Below are 24,187 nucleotides of genomic sequence, written 5' to 3'. Positions count from 1 at the left end.
ACATAAGCATTTAAAAACAGTTAGATGGAGGCTGTTGTCATCAACCTTCATGACCTATACTTAGCTGTGTATGTGCCCTCAAAAACTTCTCTGAACCTTGTTGTTATTTAGGTCGGCAGTCATCTATACCAGAGGGGGTGTTTGGTCAGTGACTCATTTCCCTCAACGTTTCCGTTTTGCTTTAGGCCACGGAAAAAACCACAAAGATGCAGCATCTGTACGGGCCATCCATCCTATCCCTGCCGCTTGTGGCATCTACTACTTTGAGGTGAAGATCGTAAGCAAAGGAAGGGATGGGTAAGTGCAAACAGCTTCTGGTTGGTGGCATTTCTGCACAGTGTTGCATTTGGAAAGTTGCGTCACTGGTAAAATTTGAAGACGAGGTGTCTGTTTTATTAATCTGTTTTACATATAGTGGGGTTCAAAATCCTGAGAGCACATTGAAATTTTAAGGATTTTGGGAAAAAAAAAATAATATAAAACCAATGATTGAATGAATAATATTTCTAGATCACCTAGTAAATTTGTGACATTGGTCATGTGACTCCAGATGTTTGGGTGTTCTTGATTTCACTGAAGTAAAAATCAAATCATGCTGAAAAACATGATCATGTAAGTTTTACACAAACTTGTTGAGTTCATGTAGCTATCTATAAAGCAAAATGACAAATTGAAATTAATGTAAAGCATTCTAACAGTGTCAGAATGGTAATTGCTGTGAAACACTGACCTTGCATCATGCTTGTCATTAGTTGGTAAGTATTTGTCATGCCTTCATTTTGAAGATGTCATTGCCCAAAAATAAATGGAAAGTTGTTCCACCCTTTCCTGTCACCACTTTGCAATATGATTACTAAATATATTCCTGCTGGATCACTCATGTTCTGCTAGGCCATCTAACTGCAACAGGTCGTGCCTAAAACTGTTGAAAAGTGCCGAGTCATCCTTTAGTCACTGTGGTCCCAGCCTGTGGAACTCTAGCTCAGACTCACTTGGCACTTATAAAAAGTATCCCAAAATACCTTATACTCAGTTTAGTCACCAATTTAATTATTTCAATTCAATGAATTTGATTGTGCTCTGATTTTTTTAGGGTGCAGTCACATTTACTCATTATTTGGTGAATTTTCATGGGCAAAATTTTGTGATGGTGAAAGATTTCCCAACACAGATTTCACAGCAGGTTTAAGTTGGTCACATATTTACTGCATGTTGACTAAAATAATTCAATTTCTGCAAAGTTTTGTGGGCTATTGTCCATAGTGTAAAGCACAGCTCACACAAAAGTCAGTTCTCATTGGTTTAAAAGTGACTTCTGTGTGAAATGTGCTTTATGCATTGCTACATTATTGATAATAGACCCTGGACCCTTTTTTGCCCACAAAACTTTGCAGAAATCTGAAGCATAATGTATGGTTTATCAGAGGCCTTATTTTTAGTAAAGCTAACATTTGTCCTCTCTCAATGGTGTTTGCAGGTACATGGGAATTGGACTGTCTGCCCAGGGGGTCAACATGAACAGACTGCCTGGTGAGTGAGTGAGTGTGTGTGTGTGTTGTGCTTGTATTTACACTAAAGGGATGAGCTGTTCATCATGGGTCTTCTAAAGAGTGGGTGAGGTTCTGTAGCCCACAAAAAGGCGATTTAAAAAGTAACTTTATTTGGTTACTTATTAAGTGTGTTTAAGTAAAAAAGAAATGGTGTTTATAACCCATTTTAATTCTGGCAGAACATTGGAGGAAAAAAGTAGGGAGGGACTTGATTTCATCCGTTGGGAATGATTGGATTTTGAAAAGTGGGCGTTACATGCCAGAATGGAGCCAGGCGATTGGAGAGAGCCAAAAAGAAAAAGTTGTTTTGGGAAGAAGAGCTTTGAAGATTAAAAGAGAAGTTATTACATTTTGATTAAAGATTATGAAGACAGTTTTTTCTCTTTGCAGTAGCATGCACTGATGAATCCTTTCATGAAAAGGCCAACGCTGACTTTATGATTCACTTTTTGTTGTAGTCTTGTAGACCATTTGTCTTCTGCTTTTTTCCATCTTACACTTTTTAATATCTTTCTATCACGGTAACACTGTAATTCAGGCCGGGAACAGGCCTCAACATGTCCTGAAAAACACTAGCTGTGGGAATGACCTTGCAAATGCACAGACATCTCAGGGTTTTTCTTTCTGTGCACCTCAATCTCAGGAAATAACTTTGTGATGTGTTTTTTTTTTCTTTTTCTCATGAGTCCTCAAAGGAAAGGAGACCTAGATCTCATTATTGGTTTTCCTCAATGGATTTTACCTGGCATCCAGAATGTTCTGAGATCACAAAGCCTTGTGATAATTATTCATAGCTAAAAGCTAAAATTAATCAGAGAAAATCTTTTCATTCTCGCAGAGAATCCATTCACACCCTAGAGGACGTCAAGCTGCTACTGGACCAGTTCATTTAAATGAATAACTTCAATGACAAATGACACAATAACCAAACATAATCCAGTTCGATTGCAAAAACAAATTGCAAATGAAATGTGCTTGCATTATCATAATCAATGATGTTAAATAGAAAATGTGACTGAATATTTTGACTATAGTATGTGGAGCACACTCCTATACACAATATTTGGAATTTGAAAAATGTTTGCTGCTTTATCCTATCAGTTTGCTCACGTATGATTTGAAAATGCAAAGTTAATCAGACTAAATTTAAAAGTCATTTAATAGTAAGACATATTTAGTTTAAATCAAAATGTGTTGCTAAATTAAACACTGAATTGAACAGGTGGTGTGAATATGTTTAGCTTATGTTAAGTTGACACTAATTAAGATTTAATATGTAAATAGACAAAAATTAATTTAGTTACCTGTTTTGAATGATATTCAAATAGATTGAGTGTGAATCACATCTTACTGTAGAAACATAACATTTTGTATTAGCTCTCTCTTTTAACTGTAAAAAGTCAAGTATTTTCAACAGTCTTCAGTATGTAACATGATTTTTTAATTATTATCAATGTTGACAACAGTTGTGCCGATTAATATTTTTTGTGGAACCGTCATCCCTATTTTTCAGGATTCTTTGATAAAGAACAGCAATTTATTTGAAATAGAAATTGACCCCAGACTTAATGTTTATTAGATAAGTGCATGAGAGAAAGGCCTGTATGCAGAAATAGAGCAGTTTTGGGTACAGTTGGGTTCATGTCACTCTCCTGTGACCTCTCTGACCAATCAAGTGACTTTGTCGATTGCTTGTTAGCTTCTATACTGTGCCTGAGGCCTTTGAAACCTTTCGGAGCAATCTAGCCAATTCGGCATGTGCATGCTGACTACAACTTATGTGTTTATTGACCCCTGTGCTCTCTTCATGAACAACTCTTTGTCTCAGAGTGCTTTGGAATATAGTGGAATGTAGACAAACCCATGTAGAATGGCCAATGTGTTTTCTGGTGTGTTTAGTGCCTACAGCCAACAGCATGATATCCTTTCTCTGGTTGTATGTGCTTCCTTGACTAGAGCTGGGATGCTGTAATATATGTTAAGTTCAGGTCACTAGTGCTAGAGTTAATGCTGGCAAATGAATGTTTCTTTTAGGTCTGATGTTACATTTTTGGTATTTTGTAATTGTGTGTCATGGAACAAAGCTGTTTTTTTTTTTTGGCAAAGAATTAGAAGTTAAAAAAAACCCCCCCCCCCCAAAGTAATTTAATATAGTGCATAATAAGCAACAAAAATATAATATATTAATATAATATAAATAATGTAATATGTATAAATAATACAAATAAATATAACAATACTGTTAAAAAATAAACTGAAACAATATGTTGAACATTTTATTACATTTTATGTATGTTTTATACATGTGTGTATACAAACACACACATAAAGACATTTTATAAAATATGTATGTTATAAAATATTTTTATATACGTTTTTATAACATTTATGTATAAATGTTTTCACACACACACACACACACACAAAAAAAAAAAAACACACACACACAAACACACACACACACACACACACACACACACATACATATATATATCATTATGTTAGTTTCTAATGTCTTTAATCTCTGTTTTTTTCCTCTTTAGTTCAATTGCTTTTTGCAATTAACTATCCCATAATTCCAAAACAAAACACTTATATCAGTATAAGTTACTGTAGTTTCTTATGAGAATGTATGGTGCATTGGCACATTGTATATTTGCATGTGTGGTATGTGTGCAATTGGAGTGTAATGGTTTTATGCGCCCCGCTGACCTCCGTGTCTCTGATCCCATACTGGAGTTCTGCCCATGTCATTAGCATGAAGGGAACACTGAGCTCTGCTTTAGGAGTAATATCCCTGCCTGCACTGCTCTGCAGATTAATCTAATACCACACTACAAGCCCACAACAGCCACCGATTTACTTCCTCATTTTTTCATTCGTTTTGCATCTGTTCAGTCTGTCATTCACAGAATGCACTTATTTACTCCATTTTACGTAGTGACTATAAATATAATTGCTTACGCAATACCATTTTTTATCATGTACTAATCATGATTTCCTGCCAGCATTCAAGTTGTGAGTCTGATCGACCCGGTCAGTGATGTAGATGGACTCCTCCTCTTGGTGGTTTGAGGCAGTGCGAGGTTTAATGAATTGTTCAAATGGTCTAGCTGCCCACCGAACCAGCTTCAGGGTGGATGGAGACTTTTAAAGGACATTTTCATAAAAATGTCATAAAACCCTAACTAAATACAGTGCTTGTTTCAGAACAGCCAAAAAGCCAACTTCTGCTCACCAGGACCATCATCAGGCATTACAGTCAAGTGTTTTTTTTTTGCTGTGATCCACCCTTATAATTTCCCAAATTCCTGCTGCCTATCCTGCAAGGGTCCACCACTTACTCTTTTCTGCACAATTATGGGAATGGTACACATAATTTATGTAAGAAGCAGTATTTTATGATGCTGTAGACCAGATGGCATATCAAACGCTGCAGGCTTAGGATCAGCTTCGACTCATCCTGTCACTATCAGTACAGAGGCAGAAACAAGATTCCTTATTAGCAGGCCAAATCTGTGCCGTCCAGATCTCTACATCAGTGAAACACCATTGTCGACATCCCATGCATATTTGATTATTAAATACTTTGGCTAATTTGCTTATGCTCTCAGCTTCCAATAAGAGTGTAGTAGTGTCATTGCTGTCTAAAATAGTTTAGGATGTTCATACAGAATTCCACAGATTTCCCTCTAACTGTAGCTTTTGAATCCAGGTGATTGCCATTTTAATTATTGTATTTCTCTCTCTCACTTCAGGTTGGGACAAGCACTCCTATGGTTACCATGGTGACGACGGACACTCCTTTTGCTCCTCAGGGACTGGCCAACCATATGGCCCAACCTTCACAACGGGCGACGTCATTGGCTGCTGCGTGAACCTCATCAATAACACATGCTTTTACACCAAGAATGGGCAGAGTTTAGGTAATAATTTAATGAAACATTATTTAAGCATACATTTTATTAATGCTTAAATCATTAGAAATCACTTTTGGGGCTTAAGTTCAAGTTTTTGATATTTGTCTTATGTAATTTTAGAATACACAAAACTAAGCAGTTCTGATTTTATTTTTTTTTCTTCTCCTCCAGGTGTGGCTTTTACAGATCTCCCAGTAAGTAAAGCACACAGACCTCAAACAGTGTAATCTAAAATTCAAATGATTAAAAATAGTTTTTTTAATAAAAAATACAAATAAAAATACATATGAAAAGCTTAAGAAAACCTAAACGGAAATTGGTTATCTTAGCAACAAAAAACAAAAAAACTAATGACAAAAGTGCCAACTAAAATTAACTAGATATAATATATTAGTATATAGATAATACTAAAATGAATAAAGAAACAACAAAATTAAGTAGACTAAAATTAACTAGACATAATACAGGTCCTTCTCAAAAAATTAGCATATTGTGATAAAAGTTCATTATTTTCCATAATGTAATGATAAAAATTAAACTTTCATATATTTTAGATTCATTGCACACCAACTGAAATATTTCAGGTCTTTTATTGTTTTAATACTGATGATTTTGGCATACAGCTCATGAAAACCCAAAATTCCTATCTCAAAAAATTAGCATATTTCATCCGACCAATAAAAGAAAAGTGTTTTTTAATAAAAAAGTCAACCTTCAAATAATTATGTTCAGTTATGCACTCAATACTTGGTCGGGAATCCTTTTGCAGAAATGACTGCTTCAATGCGGCGTGGCATGGAGGCAATCAGCCTGTGGCACTGCTGAGGTGTTATGGAGGCCCAGGATGCTTCGATAGCGGCCTTAAGCTCATCCAGAGTGTTGGGTCTTGCGTCTCTCAACTTTCTCTTCACAATATCCCACAGATTCTCTATGGGGTTCAGGTCAGGAGAGTTGGCAGGCCAATTGAGCACAGTAATACCATGGTCAGTAAACCATTTACCAGTGGTTTTGGCACTGTGAGCAGGTGCCAGGTCGTGCTGAAAAACGAAATCTTCATCTCCATAAAGCTTTTCAGCAGATGGAAGCATGAAGTGCTCCAAAATCTCCTGATAGCTAGCTGCATTGACCCTGCCCTTGATAAAACACAGTGGACCAACACCATCAGCTGACATGGCACCCCAGACCATCACTGACTGTGGGTACTTGACACTGGACTTCAGGCATTTTGGCATTTCCTTCTCCCCAGTCTTCCTCCAGACTCTGGCACCTTGATTTCCGAATGACATGCAAAATTTCCTTTCATCTGAAAAAAGTACTTTGGACCACTGAGCAACAGTCCAGTGCTGCTTCTCTGTAGCCCATTTCCTGTGCACGGTGGCTCTGGATGTTTCTACTCCAGACTCAGTCCACTGCTTCCGCAGGTCCCCCAAGGTCTGGAATCGCACACTCTAAACCAATCTTCCTCAGGGTCCGGTCACCTCTTCTCGTTGTGCAGCGTTTTTTGCCACACTTTTTCCTTCCCACAGACTTCCCACTGAGGAGCCTTGATACAGCACTCCGGGAACAGCCTATTCGTTCAGAAATTTCTTTCTGTGTCTTACCCTCTCGCTTGAGGGTGTCAATGATGGCCTTCTGGACAGCAGTCAGGTCGGCAGTCTTACCCATGATTGCGGTTTTGAGTAATGAACCAGGCTGGGAGTTTTTAAAAGCCTCAGGAATCTTTTGCAGGTGTTTAGAGTTAATTAGTTGATTCAGATGATTAGGTTAATAGCTCGTTTAGAGAACCTTTTCATGATATGATAATTTTTTGAGATAGGAATTTTGGTTTTCATGAGCTGTATGCCAAAATCATCAGTATTAAAACAATAAAATACCTGAAATATTTCAGTTGGTGTGCGCAATGAATCTAAAATATATGAAAGTTTAATTTGCCAACTAAAATTAACTAGATATAATATATTATTAAAAATATAAAACTAAAATGAAAAAAAAATACATATACTAGTATATAGATAATACTTAAATGAATAAAGAAGACTGGGGCCATTTTATTTGAAAATGTTTGTATTAAAAATAGTCTCAGGCTTTTGGATGTAACTTCATGCTTATATTGTCTCCTCATCATGTTACTTTTTTCACATCAAGGCCTCCATCAGACCTGTATCTCTGTGCTAGCTTTTACTTTTCTGCCCAACTTTAGATCTTTGTATTGCAGCAGTTCTCATGTTACATGAATTGCTTGTATTGTAGCATATTGTAGCATTTGTAAGTCACTTTGCATCTGCTAAATGAATACCTTTAACGGTGGATTGATAGGCTAGTCATGAGCTCAAATGAGGATTTCTGCTTCTGTGGGGAGCTTCAGTTAAGCCCTTTTGCCATTTAAGGTGTGGCTGAAGGATTCCCTGTGCTGTGAATTACTGAGGGACTATGTATAGACCTTCTGAACAGACTCTCAGCTCTCTCTTTTTGTCCCTGTCTCTCATTTCAGCCTAACCTGTACCCCACAGTAGGGCTACAGACTCCAGGGGAGATAGTAGATGCTAATTTTGGCCAGCAGCCTTTTGTGTTTGACATTGAGGACTACATGAGCGAATGGAGGGCCAAGATCCACAGCATGATTGCCCGCTTCCCCATCGGAGAAAGACTGGGAGATTGGCAGGCGGTTCTGCAGAAGTGAGCATCCAGTCACCTTATAATAAATTCAGCAGTTGCAAAATGGATAGAAACATCTACTTCATGTTGCACTGCTAATCCACCTTGTTATGTGGCTAATTTGTGATTCATAATGTTTTTTCACCTCATATTAACCTTTTTATGTTTATATCTGCAGTATGGTGTCCAGCTACCTAGTGCATCATGGGTATTGTGCCACAGCAATGGCCTTTGCCAGTGCCACAGAGACCATGATCCAAGAGGACCAAACCTCAATAAAAAACAGACAGAGTGAGTAGAAAACCTACTAGTTTAGCTAAAAATAAATGGAAATGAATAAATGGATAATTATGTGTGATTTGAATATGTGGCAGAATTAATAAGTTCTCATGTCATTTGTGGTTTGGGAATAGGAAAATATAAATGTTATGAGGAACTTAACGTTTTACAGAATAAGCAAAACCGTTGCTTTTTTGGATGATGGGTTATGAATATTTGATAAATTTCTCAGTTAGAGTTATAGTAAAGCATCTTTGATTTAAGCTGTAATGAGCACACTGCATATTTAATTTTACCATAATTGGTTATCTGGCACTGGCCACAACTGAGTGAATTTAATGAATCTTGTTGAAAGCAGCTTTTCATGTGATGAATTAAATGTTATGCGTAATTTTTTTTAAAAATTTTAAAAGTCTATAGGAGTATACTTTAATGCTGAAAGTTGGTATTATCATGAGTAATCACATTTTCTGTGATCTTCTCAGATAAAAGAGCTCAATGTACAGTAAAAGTATGCTGTAGCTTTGAAAACTTAAAACGTGTCCTTTGCAAAAAGAATATGTACTGAAACTAAGCTTTCAAAAATGACTCCCTCGGATTTCAATCCTAATCCTTTCAGGTAATAAGTAGAAGGTATTGATTATATAGGCATAACTCCTAAACAAAATAAGTAGAACAAAAAAAAGTATAAACTGTTTAACTAACCTTGTGCTTTTTCTGGTTTGTGTAGCACATACAGCTCTGCATATCTTACCTGAATGATCCCAATAATAGAAATTAAATGCTTTATTTACCATTTTTAATATGGTGACCATACTTCCTCCTTTTCCCTGACATGTTCAGGATTTCTAAATTTGCTAAAAGGTCCAGGATTTGGCTTTGTGTTCCTATTGTGCTCTCTATGGTCCTCAAAAAAAACAACATGGTGCTCATGCATGCGCGAGATGCTGAAATAGCAGCGCATTCAAAGTTGTGCATATAACGTTGCATTGTTTTAGTTGAGAAAACTCAAAAATGTCCTGAAGCTGGTTGCCTTAAACTTTTTAAGTTTTCTCAACTTTTGATTTTTTTTTACAGTGTATATCCCCCTTTCATGCAGCCACGATTGGTTGAATATGTACACATGCCTGCACGCTACACGCCAAACAGTTATTACCTTCAGCAGATATCCAGACAAAAGTAACAAAGCCAAGACCTGGACATCTGATGCAATTAAGAAAAAAAGGATGTTAGGGTCACCCTATTTTAAAGGACCCTTTTCTTAACTGCCAAGAGCTGCATATTTCACTATACGTTATGCCAACCTGTTACAATATGATTCAAGCTTTGCAAAGAGGCTGTTACAGATAAATGAAGCATTTAAAAACCCTTGCATTTAAGCGTCAATTATCATTTCACCTGTGAAGAGGGCATTTACATAGAAGTCTTAAAAGCATAAGAGTAATAAAACACCTGTTTAAAAGGGCCAAAGACAAGGAAAATGATCATAAAACTAAATTATGAATGCTCTAAACACTTTACTAAAATTGTAAGTGGACCTTAGGGAGAACTATTGTGTGATTAAAAAAAAAATGTATGATATGACCACTTTAACAAAACAAGAGCAAAACACTCTAGTGGTTTCTTCTTTGTGCTTGCAGGTATACAGAAGCTGGTATTGGCAGGACGTGTTGGAGAAGCCATTGACGCAACACAGCAGTTGTACCCCGGACTGCTAGAACACAACCCCAATTTACTCTTCATGTTGAAGTGAGTACTGTATGTCTACCAGCCTCTGAGAACCATGTGTGTATTTTTGTTTGGAATGGATCAAGAGGAATTGCTTAAATCCTGAAACAAGGTGAAAAAATGTGTTCTTTTTTCTGGGGATCAGTAGAGCTCAGTTGTATTTGAACTTCCAAAGCTTTTTGGAGTTTCATAGTGCAAACTTACTCAGAAAATATGTAGCCGGAGGTTAGGGCAGTCTTTAACTCTGTGTTATACATAATGAAGGTTTCTAAAGTGCCCTATGGTCATTCTGATGAATAGGGCTCTATTTTTGTTACTTGTCTTTATAGAAAAAACACACAGGGTGAAAAGAGGGTCATGGTTGTTTTGGACTGAGCTGCATCTGATATGATTAGTCATACTATTGCATAAGGTTGAATATGAACTGCCTAACTTTTTACTGATGCTTACAAGTCATACATCAGCAACAGCAATTGAATTGTATGCTTCCAAATATTTTTCTCGCTGAGAGGTTTTTGTGGGAACAATGACTTATGACTTTTAAATTGCATGCAATTAGAAGATCCACCTACTAAAATAAGTGGATGCAAATAATAACTGAAGTTAACAAAATGGAAAGGTTTGCATAGTTGCTTTCACTTAAAAAAAGATGGGAGTGCACAAATATTTCAGGTTTCAACATTGATAATAATTGGAAATATTAATTTTACAGCAGAATAAAATGATACAAAATTATTTCTGATGGATCATGTGACTCTGAAGACTATAGTAATGGCTGATGGAAATTCAGCTTTGCCATCACAGAAATAAATTACATTTTAAAATATAATAAAAGTTAAAACATTTTAATTTGTAAAAAATATTTTACAATATCACTTGTTTATACTATATTTTCTATGAAATAAATTAAGCCTTTGTGACCATAAGAGACTTCTTTAAAAAAAAAATATATATATTTTTTTTATTTTACCAACCCACAATTTCTGAACAGTAATATACCGGTATGTTCAAAATCTCTGTTATTGGACAAACCAGTATTATGAATTATTCCTCGTGTTGAGTGATTTCCGGCAACTATGCTCTTTGTTTCATTAAAAATATAATAAAATATAAGCCAGTTCTAATCTCCAAATCTAAAGTCCAAACAAAAATTAAAACCAAAAACAAAAAATGCCATCATCACATCCTCAAGCTGTTCCAAACCTGTATGAGTTTGTTTCTTCTGCTGAACACAAAAGATATTTTGAAAAATGTTGATGGTCCTCATTGTCTCCCATAGTATTTTTTTCCATACTATGGATTATCAGCTGTTTGGTTACCCATATTCTTTTATGTGAGTAAACACCATTTGAATTTTCATTTTTGTGTGAACTATCCCTTTAATATTTCTTTGTCATGCATTGAAAGTGTGATATCCCTGATCTTTGGTCCTCAAGCAAACTGCATTCAGACAATCAGTGTAAGCACCACAGAGTGATAAACCCTGTTCTCAACATGTTACTAGCATTTACAGGGCATTAGCTGCCTCTGTGTAATGTTAAACTTCTCTTTGGGAACAATTGCTATTATGTTTGCTTGGCTGGAATTTTGTTCTGACATAAAGATAAAACTGACTTTTATATAAAGCCTTACATGGAGGTGCATGCATGCTTTTATTCAATTGCACTGTTGGATGTCATCAGATGTCAGATGCTGCTGTGGGAATAGTGCCGGGATGTGTGGGAAGGAAGCAGTGAGAGCTGACTCCTCTCTCTCTCTCTCTCTCTCTCTCTCTCTGTGATGGATAACAGTTGAATGACAGGCAGACAGTTTAATGGATTGCTGAGCCGACAGTGTCAGTCAGTAGGCATAATGGACAACAGAAACCTGGTTGACAGACATTTGAATTGATTGGCAGGTCTGAAGTGAGTGTGTATTTGTGTGTTATCTCACTGGTATAAAAGTGATTTTTGCTGCTCTCCTTTAGGTGTCGGCAGTTTGTGGAGATGGTGAATGGTACAGATAGTGAGGTACGGTGCTTTAGTGTCCGCTCTCCTAAATCACAGGACAGCTATCTTGGCTCCCCCAACCTGAGCCCGCGGCACGGAGCCACCAACGCTCACTTGCACAACACAGGTGACAGACACACATCTTCATATCACTTCAAATTTAAGCACTTTGTGATTTAATGTATTTGGTTGAATCATAACAATTCCTTGTTTCATCTGATAATCTAAGTATTTTGTGACTTTAATGCATGACATTTAAACCAATACACTTGCACTTTATACATCTTTTTAATTACAAATCGAATTTAATTCATTTATTTCTAAACTGAGATAACTATTTTAATAGGAAGCTGAAAGCATTAATCAATTAGCCCAAATATATATATATATATATATATATATATATATATATATATATATATATATATTTATTAAAATAAAATGCAAGGGTAGAAGGGTGTATAGACCTTTGTGAAGAACATATGTTTAAATTCGGAATTGCGTGGGCTTAGATTCTGATCATGAGTAACATCTTTCATAAAAGATGCAGAGCAGATGGTTTCTTGAATCACTTGTTTCACCTGTACTTCAGTTGGGTGGATTATGTAACTTACAACTGAAGTGATGCCCTTTCATTCATACTGTTTCTCAAGATAGTTCTCGTTATTTCTTTCTCTCCTCATGACTCAGGAGCAGACAGTCCCACATGCAGTAACGGGGTCACCCCTACTAACAAAAATAAGAGCCACAACAAATACACAGGTGTAAGCTCCGCCTCCTCCTCTCCATCCTCCTCTCCTTCCTCCGTCAATTACTCAGAGTCCAACTCTACCGACTCCACCAAGTCCCAGCCCCACAGTGCCACCAGCAACCAGGAGACTAGGTCTGTGTTGTTGTTTGGGTTAGTAATTGGCTTTTTTCTTTGAACCAGACAGAAAAACAGAATATGTGGTCCTATGCACGCAAGGCCAAGCATATAAAATTGAAATTGCTCACAAATGTTGTGTACTTACATTCTCGAGAGACCAGCTCTGCTGTTGACTGTGTATTTTTGTGTGTTGACAGTGATAGTGAGATGGAAATTGAGGCAGAGCATTACAGCAACGGCGTGACAGAAAGCTCAACCCGCATTATGAATGGCACATACAAACACCAGGAAATCCTGCAGGCGGATGACAGCAGTGTTGGCAATGGAGTAGCAGGTACAGGACATGCTCACACACCACATACAATGCAGGACTTTCAACATCGTAAGCAACAGGCTGTGAGAAAGCCTTTTAAAAATGTTTCTCCTTATTCCTCGGTCATTCTTCACTCTAGTTCTTTCTCTGCTTTCTCTGTCCTTCTCTCCCCTGAGAGCTGCTAAATTGAGCTTCTCTATAATTCAGCCCATTAAATGTTTTTCTCTGAGGTCACAAAGAGAGAGAGTGATCTCTTGTAGTTGCAAAGTTTTTGTAGAGTGTTTCTTGTAATACTTTCAGACATGTTTGTTTTTTGTTTGTTTGATTTGCTTAGACTTGAGAAAATGGCTCAAATGGATTAAAAAATTTTAGTCAGACTATTAAAGGGAGGACTTTTTTAATATGTTATATACATTATATATTATTATATTATATTATTATTTTATATTATTTTGTTGTTGAATGTTATGGAGTCAGTAACTTTTTTAAATAAATAAATATATTAATTCTGCATTAAATGGACATTTATAATGTTACAAAATATTTCTATTACAAAAGGGTATCACAATTTCCACAAAAATATTAATATTTTCAACATAGATAATAATAAGAAATGTTTCTTGAACACCAAATCAGCATAGAATGATTTCTGAAGGATCATGTGACACTGAAGACTTAAGTAATGCATGAAGTAATCCATAGCATGAATAAATTACATTTTCAAATAGAAAACAATTATATTATTAAATTGTAATAATATTTCACAATAATGCTGTTTTTACTGTATTTCTGATCAAAAATGGTGAGCTTAAGAGACTTATTTCAAAAACATTAAAACATCTTAAAGGGATAGTTCACCCAAAAATTAAAATTCATTAATTACTCACCCTCATGTCATTCCAAACACGTAAGACCTTTGTTTATCTTCGCAACACAAACTAGAATATTTTTAATGAAATGTGAGAGCTATCTGACCCTACGAGAATACTTTTTTGCACAAAGAAAACAAAAATAAGATAAGTAACTCAACAATTCTTCTCCCCCAAGTTACGTCTTCCACCATTTTGGAGAGTACCAAGATTCAAGATTTTTATTTGTCACGGGGGAAAGTGTGCACATGAACGTAATCTGTGTAATAAATGTTGTTTACGCTTGGGGGAAAGCATGCGTATGCATTCTAATACTCTATAAAATGGCGGAATACGTAACTCTCGGGAGAAGAATGGTAGAGTAAATTGTTATTTTTGTTTTCTTTGCACAAAAAAAGTATTCTTGTAGCATCGCAAAACTGAAGTTGAAGCACTAATGTCACTTGGACTGTTTTACTGATGTATTTACAATGTTTCTGGACCTGGGGTCTCATTTATAAATGTTGCGTACGCACAAAATGGGCATAGAAACGTATGCAATTTTCCACGCACATATCATGATTTATAAAAAAATTAACTTGGTGTAAATATGCACGCACCGTACGGACATTCTAGACCATGCGCACAAACTCTTTTTTTCTGGAGAGAGAAAAGTAATTAAGTGCAGCGATTTTAAACTCTGTTTTCATGTCGATATACACATTTACATTAAATACCCCACTCGCATTAATGGAGATAAACACTGAAATTACATAATTTTACAAAAAACATCATTTTATTAACAATGGGCTACATAATTTTCCTGTGGCATGCTATGTTTTAATGACAGCGAGGAGTGCTATAGGTGCACAATAATTTATCTTTAAACTAAACTACAGATCACATGTTATGAGGAATATTTTCGCGAGAACAATGATCAATGATCCGCACTTACTTCGATATTATGGTGGACACTGCTGGATTCAGAGGTGTCCTATACCGGTCCATTGTCCGTTATAGGACCAATGATAATAGCTTACAACCACAGCTGCTCGGAGGTGTTGATGTCGTGTGAAGGCACCTCAACAACATAATGTAAAATACCACTATATTTGAAGGATATAACTAGGAGAAAATGATAAGATTTGCACTTTTTCTTTTTAAAATATTTTGTCAGTGACGAGCCGAATCAGACAATTGTATTTACACTGCAATAAATATGGGCCTATCTGTTTCCACTAAAAATAGCTGAAAGATGTTCATCAGCAAAACTGCATAAATTTAATTTAATCTGAATTGTTTAAAACAACTGAAATACTATTTGGCCAGTGTAAAAGAATGAGATCAACTCTATTCTAAAATATATCTCAGAACAATTTTAAACCATTTTGTTTTTATGGATATTTTCATATATTTGTTATAAAACATAACAAGGATACTGGATCATTTTTAGCAATAAAAATTAATGTGTATGACATAAATGGCATTATAGTCCCCATCTCATATTTCCTTAATGTCTCAGTGTTAAACATGGTGTCACGTGCATGGGAATATGCATGGAAATGATATGCATAGTAAAACAAGGCGTTGTAAGCTCCATATATGGTTATTTTGGGGAGGAGCTGAGGTGGAGATGCACGTACGCACAATCTTCCCCTGACTGGGATTTATAAAGGGATTTTTGCACAGGTTCTGGCGTACGTGTGGTTTTATAAATCTGAAAACTTTTGTGTGTACGCAAAATCTAGCTTTTGTGCCTACGTACACTTTTAGGATGAAATCTACGGAGAGTTTTATAAATGAGACCCCTGGGAACATTTCAGTTGCGTTGCTGTCTATGGAGGGTCAGATAGCTCTCCGATTTCATTAAAAAAAATTACAAAATTGTAATCCTAAGATAAACAAATTAATGTCATTTTTTTAAAGCTTGCATGGTGAGTAATTAATGACAGAATTTTTATTTTGGGGTGAACTAACCCTTTAAACGTTTCTATTGTATTATATTATATTATGTTATTTTATATTATTACAGTATTTGCCTTCCCAATAGTTCCACTCACGTATTAAACATAGCCTCATATTACTAAAATTATTTAGATGAGATTTCCAATCAGTAATATATTGAAGCAATTTATCCACAATAGCTATGTGCACTATGTAATTAGAGTTGAAAGTATGTTTGCTTTTGTGGTTTCATTGCAATTTATCTGCTCCTCTAGATGACAGCTGCAGCTCAAGACAGCTGTGTGGAGGAAACCAGGCGGCCACGGAGAGAATGATCCAGTTCGGCAGAGAGCTTCAGGCCCTCAGCGAGCAGCTCTGCCGCCAATATGGCAAAAACGCCACTCACAAAAAGATGCTGCAGGTAGGAGTGATAGAGGGAAAGAGGAGGGTACGGTGTTAAGGTGATATTGTGCAATCATAACACATCAGTTTGATTGTTGTGTTTTATATTAAATATTGGTGAAGTGGTCTATTTAGACATGCAGTAATATTCTGAGCATATAAACTAATCTGTTCAACTCCTCTTACTCTTGTTTGCTGCTGATGCAAATACACAGTTGAAGTGGAAACCTGATTAGCCCTGTGGGTAGCAGTACACTTGCATCCTTTGTGCCCACTCGCCAATGTGTTTGTTTGTTTGTTGGTGTGTTTTCAGGATGCATTCAGTCTGCTGGCGTACTCAGACCCCTGGAACTGCCCCGTGGGCCAGCAGTTGGACCCCATGCAAAGAGAGGCGATCTGCTCCACTCTCAACAGTGCTATTCTGGGTACGGCTGCTTGGCTGGCTGAGATCACACATTACTAAGTTCTGTGAACATGATCGCTTATGCAGGCTTTTTAATTTTCCTGTGGCTGCAGTAACATGAGACCGATAAAAGAGCTTGTAATGGTCTGGTAACATGGCCATGAGTTGTTATCTTCTTTAAATATTGAATGGTTTTAATGGCCTCATATCTGTGATCTTTTCCTTCATTCAGAGTCTCAGAATCTGCCCAAACAGCCTCCACTCATGCTGGCTCTGGGTCAGGCCACCGAGTGCGTGCAGCTGATGGCCAGGGTTCGCTCTGGTTCCTGCTCCTTCGCCAGAGTCGACAACTTTTTGCACTAGCACCAGTCCAGACAAGAGCACCAAGGTAATTATAGTTTTAAAAAATACTCTATTTTTTTATTGCAAATTTATAAGTCTGATTTAGTATGTGTTCTGCTAGTGTTTGTTAAATTTACTTTATTTAGATTTTTTCCACTTGTACAGTAGTTTTATTTTAATTCAGTATAATTTCAGTTTTTCGTTCCTTATCCACTTTATTTTTAACATAAGAGCAGGTCCGGCTATTTGTAACTTGAGTGTGTAAGGCTTCCAGGGTCATGTACTATATTACATGAACAAAAACAGTGTTATGCTGCTTTATATTGCAAACTGTGATATTGTCATATTATTTTAACATATAATCATAATAAAAAAAAACTGGTTTGTAGCACAGTTTTACAGGTCACTACACTTTGTTACTCTGCTAGTTATTTGCCTACTAATGAATCAAATGTCTTGCACATTCAAAGAAAATAGCAAACTTAAAGCACACATCCACTTCGAATTGGGTGTTTTTGATAGCATAAACTAAAAAGTAACTAAAGTTAATTTTTTTGTAATTTTATTCTGTTTTTGTTAATGTTTGAATACACATTTATAGGCCTTGTTAAGTGTTCATTCTTTTGCAAAATCACTTTTGTTTTACTTGGCCTCTTTTTCCGCTGCTGTTTTTTTAATTTATTTTATTAAATATTCCAGTAAACATAACATTTGTATTTCCCTCAGGCAGTGTTCGGGACAGCTAAAAGGAGGACTTTCCAGTTGGTTGCCATGAGGAGAACATGTGTTTGAATTGGTGTGTCGCTTGCAGTTTGCCAGAAGCAGCAGAACAGAATGAATAGAAACATGAGAAGAGAGAGGCTTCTTTTTAATTTAGTATTATCAAATACAAATTGTGTGACACTATTTAAAGATAATTAATTATTCTGTTTATCTAGACATTTTTATTTTAGTTTATATTTTGTCCGTTTGTTGTGCTCATCTTGAAACAAATCAACTTCCCAAACTATTTTTTTTTTTTTTTCATGGGTGAATTCAGTGCATAGTATTTCAAGCATACCATATCAACAATATACATAATGGTAAGTTCCTACTGAAAATTTGAGCTACGCACTCTGGTTTTTCTCAGTCAGAGCTCAGGTATTTAGACAAATGTTCTTTTGTCGTCAGAGCGGGATGTTTGCGGACACAGGTGTCGCTTCACCAGATCATACTGTGGGTTTTTAAGCAGGTCCTTTTCTATGTACAAGCCAATTCTATAGTTTTTTATTTTTTTTTTATTTGGTCAACCTTAACAGCCCCTTTAGGAATTAAATTGACGTTGGTGTTGCGCATATGTGAACTAGGCGTGACTTCACGATGTTTTTGTGAGAGAGGGTGAGATAATCAATGGCTTCTAGCGTCTTTTAAGCTACTTTAGGCACCAGCACGAGTTTCATTAGACACAATCATACAGCGACGACGCAGACTTGCCTTTGGGTCCAATGTAGATGACTTATATTTTCAACCATAGACCTTTGCCCAAAAATAAATCTATTTTACCAATATTTTACCATCTTTATAGCAGTGGTTATCATGCAAATATCACCCGTCACTTTTTTAAATTTTAAGTTAAGTATATTGAAGTTAAAAAGTGGTTTTCAGATTTTTGTGGCTGTACCAAATAAAAACGCAATGTTTTTGACAAAAGAAAATTTAAGGTCAGTAGTTTGATTACTGAGAAGCTCCACTGAAGCTTGCATACTAACTTCGTATACGAAGTCTGTACGTTTTATACCCATGTGAATAGTGTCACCGTGTTGATAGTTCTCCTGTTAGATTAATAACTACAAACTGACACCGTTTCAACTTCTGTTGTTGGTTGTTTCATTGGCTGTTAAGTACTGTTGTTCAAGTTTCTTACCATTGGATGCACTGTACTTCAATTAATGCACATGATGCATTACTGTATCTGTCTACCTCTCCTGTTCAGTAATGGAGGGACAGAGTATGAACTTGCAGCATGCAAGACAATTGACTGACCCAGCGTTCCTGCAAATGAACAGAAAACAAAGTATTTATTTAGCATCTAGAACATCTCCTTAAATTGCAATCCTCTGTGTTGCTCCAGAACTTCACCTCGACCTCATATCAGTGCAGTTGTTTTGTTTTTTCCCTCCGTTAGCCATCTTCTTTTTTTTTTTTTGGCCTTTGTAAATGTGATGTTAACTGGCTCAGGCACTTAACAATTTTTATTTCCCATTAGCAGCTTGTTTATTTTTTCTTTCTTTTAATCTGGTCATCCATGAAGGAAGAACTATAAATCGATCCCATGTCAACCCAGCGTTTTACTTGCCAGCACGCCGCCGTGGTGTTGAATGTAGCTTAACCGATTTTATTTCCCACATTTTTTGCTGCTGGCCATCATGAGATTGTTACATTCCTTTATCTACACCTGCTTTTGTTCATTTATACCTCATTTACTCATAGGACAGTGCTGTCTAGCTTGTTGTATGATGACAGGCATTTTAACAAGGTATGTGTAGTGCAAGTTGACCCGGCAAAAGTCAGAGGTCACAGGGTCACTGGAAGGTTGCACATGCTCCCCAATAGCTAAAATAAACTTGGCCTTCCCAACTCTGGAGTTACATAATGAATATAGGCACTAAGGCAGAGTAAAATCACTGTTTGGAGCCCCACCATTTGTTTTTAGCAGTGTTTATGTGTCAGTCTGATTGTGTGGGGCGGCGATTTTACACATCCTGATCCCAAACACTCTTGTTTTACTGTTTTACTCCGCTAAATGGTTCAATGGTTGTTAAATGGTGGTATATTGTTGCATGGGGAAATCTTATGTAACTTTTTACTTATGTTTGAGTTACAAAATGGCAGTTTATATAGAAGCACTCATACTTCTACTGACCTGTACGTTGTAGATCTTTTGTAATGAGGCGGCTTTTTAATGCCAAATATGTTTTGGAACTCATCATAATCTAACCACCTATAATGAATATTGTTGTTTTAAAATAATCCATCATAGAACTTCTTATTGGCTTTAAACAGGGACCTACGTACATATATGGAAGGGAAGAAAGTAGCCAAAATCTTTCTCGAGATCATCTTAGTCATGTGGTGATGTTCCTGCCTCAAAAGACAATGGAGCAGGATGAATGGAATGGAGTACAGCAAGCTGTGCACAATTTACTTCTGTTATGATTTTAATTTTATTTGAGTTTTCTTCTAGCAATTGTGAAATGGGTTACCCTCTACTTAGCATGAACCTTTAAAAACCTTTAAAACAACATAAAAAAGAAAAACGATTAAAAATAAATAAAAAAATAAGAGAGACATACCTATGTACTGGAAACATGATAAAGAAATATTGTACTCATTTAATTTTGACAGAATTATTTTTATTAAAATACACATCCATGAGCAAATTGTGTCGGTTTGGTATTATTTTGTTGTTCTTGTTTCTTCGTATTCATATGGAAATGCAATAACTTACATTTACTTACAATGCTCTTGCATACATGATCTATTCCTACAAAATACACATTTTATATTGAGTCCATAAAATGTGTGTGGCTCAGGATCAGATGTGTAAATACTGTTCAGGATCTATTGTAAAATGCTTTCATGCATTGGTTATGTTTATTCCTGTCAACTCTATTGAGATGTGCCTTATCACACCTACATTTGCATGAATTCATTTCGCAGATTGGATGCACTAAAATGTTTGTGGGGGAGAGACGCAATTGATTAGAGAGACTTGACAGTAGTATTTTATAAATGCATTTGAATCTAACAAATATTTATTCTACGTACTGTATACTGCATATAGGGAAAATAAGAGAATTAATGCACATAGGTGGTTTGTACAGTAGCCCTAAACGAACAAACTGCTCGTCACTTTGTTGTTCTTGCGAATAAAACACTGACACAGTGATGAACAAGTACATAAACACTCGGTAACATCGATTTATTGAATAATTAAGTAAATATAATTCCTCGGTTTACCTTTATAAAGAAATCTCATTGCTCTCTTTACCTGTGCCGGCCACCGTAGCTTCTCTAAAGGGAGGGGTGAGCGGGGGACTGGAGGACTGAGCCGCTGGTTGCAATTCACAACCTCACCGCTAGATGCCGCTAAAATTTACACACTGCACCTTTAAAGCATAGAGAGCAGTAAATATGTTTAGTGGGAAATTAGTCACATCAAGTTCCTCTTCATAAAGCTCACTGTTGACCACCACAGATCCGCCATCACCCACTGAGACACGGGTCAAGTGATAGTAAATCAGGTAAAGTAGAACAGAAACACTAAATTTGAATTTTAATTAGCTATTTTTATTATTACTTGAAGCCAGGCCGTCCTTTTACTGATAAACATGTCAGCGGGAAGTTGTATGCTGAGTTTCCCCTTTACAGGTAACACTGGATTACATTTACATCTCTAGATGTAGGTCATAAAAATGACAAAAACATGGCCTTAAGGACATAACTGAAATTAATGTACAACCTAGAGCTTTTACGCTTTCACAGCTGAACGGATCGTTTAATCGGTTACCCGGATCTTCAGTGATAGCCGGTATAACCAGTCTTTCCAAAAATTCCTCCGTTGAGCACTTTGTTTACAGTGATGGAGTTTCTTGGTGTGTTTCTGTGCATGTTCATTATGCCGTTATGTAAATTTTGCAGGTGAGAATCGTGAGAGCCGTAACTATAGAAACAGATTTGAGTCGTCACTACCAGCATCAGACAGCAGAGAGCGCCAGTTCTCTCAATTTCACACCTCAGCCGACCACCGGGGTCCACTAGAGGGCCTCAGTTAACCTCCTCGAATGCCAGTATGTCTTATTATATGTATTATTTAAATTACTTTGACTATACCAATTAACATGGCAAATATATTTGCATAATCTATTTAAATAAATATGCTGCATATTATGTTGTACTTATCAGGAACTCTACAAGCAGTTTACAACTTTGACAAACAAAACTGACAATTAGTCTGATGTCAGTGGTGTTGAACAGTTGTATTGATTAATTATGGCTTTTTGTTGATGTGTTTATTATAAAGTTATAGGCTAGATGAGCGACAAAATTAAGTTCTGAAGAAATGTCAGCAATATCCAGCTGCGCATGCGGAGACCATCTGTGCAATCACGAAAACAGCTTTTATTTCCTTTAAAAAGATGCAAATTTAGCATGCTGAATTATTTTAATGTATTAACAGTCCTAATTTCTGTTTTAGGAAAAGCAACTTTGTTATGATTTTAATAGAGATACAAGAGGGAGGAAACCACAGCCTGTGTAGGGGGTCATAAAGGCTGAGAATCATAATCAATCTAGTAAGAGCGATTACATCACATTGATTTCCTGCAATCTGAGATAAGGTATCACAAATCTAATGTGTCCTTTTTATGTAATGCAATAATGCTCAATTTCTTTGTGCTGTGGGTGAAGTGCATCCAGCTTCTACATCTTGTTAAAAAAACAAATAACCAGATTTTTCCATATTTTCTCTGAAATTATAAAGAACATAAACCAGGGCCCAAAAATTCTATGCATCTATCATTTTGGTTAAATATATGAACTCCAAACAATCAAAATACACAAATATAGATGGATTTGAACATGATATAAATCATACTAATCGTTGCGAAATGTCAAGTAAAAATGTAAATAATTTAGACAAGAAAATACATAAGCTAAATAAATGTTAAATATTTTTTATTATCGTGATAGAACATTTTATAATCAGCTTATAACATTCACAGTATTGTACACCTTGACCCATCTGATTATAATAAAAACACAAGCATCTAAATGATTTTAGTTTTGTTTGTGATCCTCAAAAGAAACAGAAACCTCCTCTCCAGAATTCTAATATACATACAAAAATACAAGAATAAGAAAAATACTTTCCATATTTTACACATATATAAAATGCTCTTTTTTTATAAAAAAAAAAAAAAAAAAATACAATAGGGCTCCTATTGTACAAAAGTGTCCGTCATTTCATTTTCTATTTATACATATACATTGCCACACACACAAAAAATAATGCTCATGTGGTATTATCGGTGCTCCGGTTGTGTGCTGTTCTATGTAGTTTACATGCCATCACTTTCTCTTTAAAATCCAGCGCTCTCTTCATCTAGAGTATGCCGATAAAACCTATTAAATTAAATCTAGATAACAAAACAAAGTGACAGTTCACGCTTCTCCAGATGTCTCTCGCTATAGGTTTCAAATCACCCTCTGGTTTCATTTGTCCTCACTGTCTGCTGTGAAAACCCGAGATGTTAGGTCTAGATTGTTCAAATAAACTACATTCTCTTTCAGACTCAAGGCTACCTTGATAAATGTCAGTTTTGTGGTGAAGTAACACCTCATTTGTTTTGCTGATCAAGTTAAACCAGATAATGCTGAGCAGATGAGGCTACACCTTCATGAATCACGCCCATCATTTATGACACTGAAAGACTGGCTTTCCTGATTCATTTTACTGGTACCTGCTTCTAACTGAAAAATTTAAACTCAAGATGTGCTTCAACACATTTGGAATAAAAAAAAAAAAAGTGACCGTGGACCACAAAACCAGTCATAAGGGTACATTTTTTGAAATTGATATTTATACATCATCTGGAAGCTGAATAAATATGCTTTCCATTGATGTATGGTTTGTTAGGATGGGACTATATTTGCCTGAGATACAACTATCTGGAATCTGAGGGTGCAAAAAATTTAAATATTGAGAAAATCGACTTTAAAGTTGTTCAAAGGAAGTTCTTAGCAATGCATAGTACTAATCAAAAATGAAGTTTCGATATATTTACGTTTGGAAATTTACAAAATATCTTCATGGAGCATGATCTTTACTTAATATCCTAATGATTTTTGGCATAAAAGAAAATTTGATAGTTTTGACCCATACAATGTATTGTTAGCTATTGCTACAA

At 36.0% G+C, this 24,187-nt stretch overlaps 1 protein-coding gene across 4 annotated transcripts in view; it reads left to right on the top strand.

Moving 5' to 3' along the window:
- The window catches only part of LOC109108670 (ran-binding protein 10-like), a 28,149-nt gene extending 7,490 nt beyond the window's left edge, over window positions 1-20,659 (top strand). Inside the window, exons 2-15 of one of the 4 annotated variants that reach the window (XM_042744045.1) lie at window positions 186-297; window positions 1,478-1,530; window positions 5,309-5,476; window positions 5,642-5,664; window positions 7,962-8,146; window positions 8,304-8,416; window positions 10,045-10,153; window positions 12,099-12,247; window positions 12,817-13,021; window positions 13,186-13,322; window positions 16,369-16,514; window positions 16,809-16,920; window positions 17,131-17,286; window positions 17,967-20,659. In XM_042744045.1, coding sequence (XP_042599979.1) covers window positions 186-297; window positions 1,478-1,530; window positions 5,309-5,476; window positions 5,642-5,664; window positions 7,962-8,146; window positions 8,304-8,416; window positions 10,045-10,153; window positions 12,099-12,247; window positions 12,817-13,021; window positions 13,186-13,322; window positions 16,369-16,514; window positions 16,809-16,920; window positions 17,131-17,261 — 1,643 coding nt within the window. In that variant the 3' untranslated portion in view covers window positions 17,262-17,286; window positions 17,967-20,659. Of the gene's footprint in view, window positions 1-111; window positions 298-1,477; window positions 1,531-5,308; window positions 5,477-5,641; window positions 5,665-7,961; window positions 8,147-8,303; window positions 8,417-10,044; window positions 10,154-12,098; window positions 12,248-12,810; window positions 13,022-13,185; window positions 13,323-16,368; window positions 16,515-16,808; window positions 16,921-17,130; window positions 17,287-17,966 lie in introns of all 4 variants that reach the window. The other 3 variants (XM_042744044.1, XM_042744046.1, XM_042744047.1) reach the window with 3 other exon arrangements.
- The last annotated feature ends 3,528 nt before the right edge of the window (window positions 20,660-24,187 follow it).

This window comes from Cyprinus carpio, chromosome B18 (genome assembly GCF_018340385.1).
Source record: "Cyprinus carpio isolate SPL01 chromosome B18, ASM1834038v1, whole genome shotgun sequence".
Taxonomy (NCBI): Eukaryota; Metazoa; Chordata; class Actinopteri; order Cypriniformes; family Cyprinidae; genus Cyprinus; species Cyprinus carpio.
The sequence above is the reverse complement of the archived record's forward strand: the minus strand, read 5'-3'. Positions and strand labels throughout refer to the sequence as shown.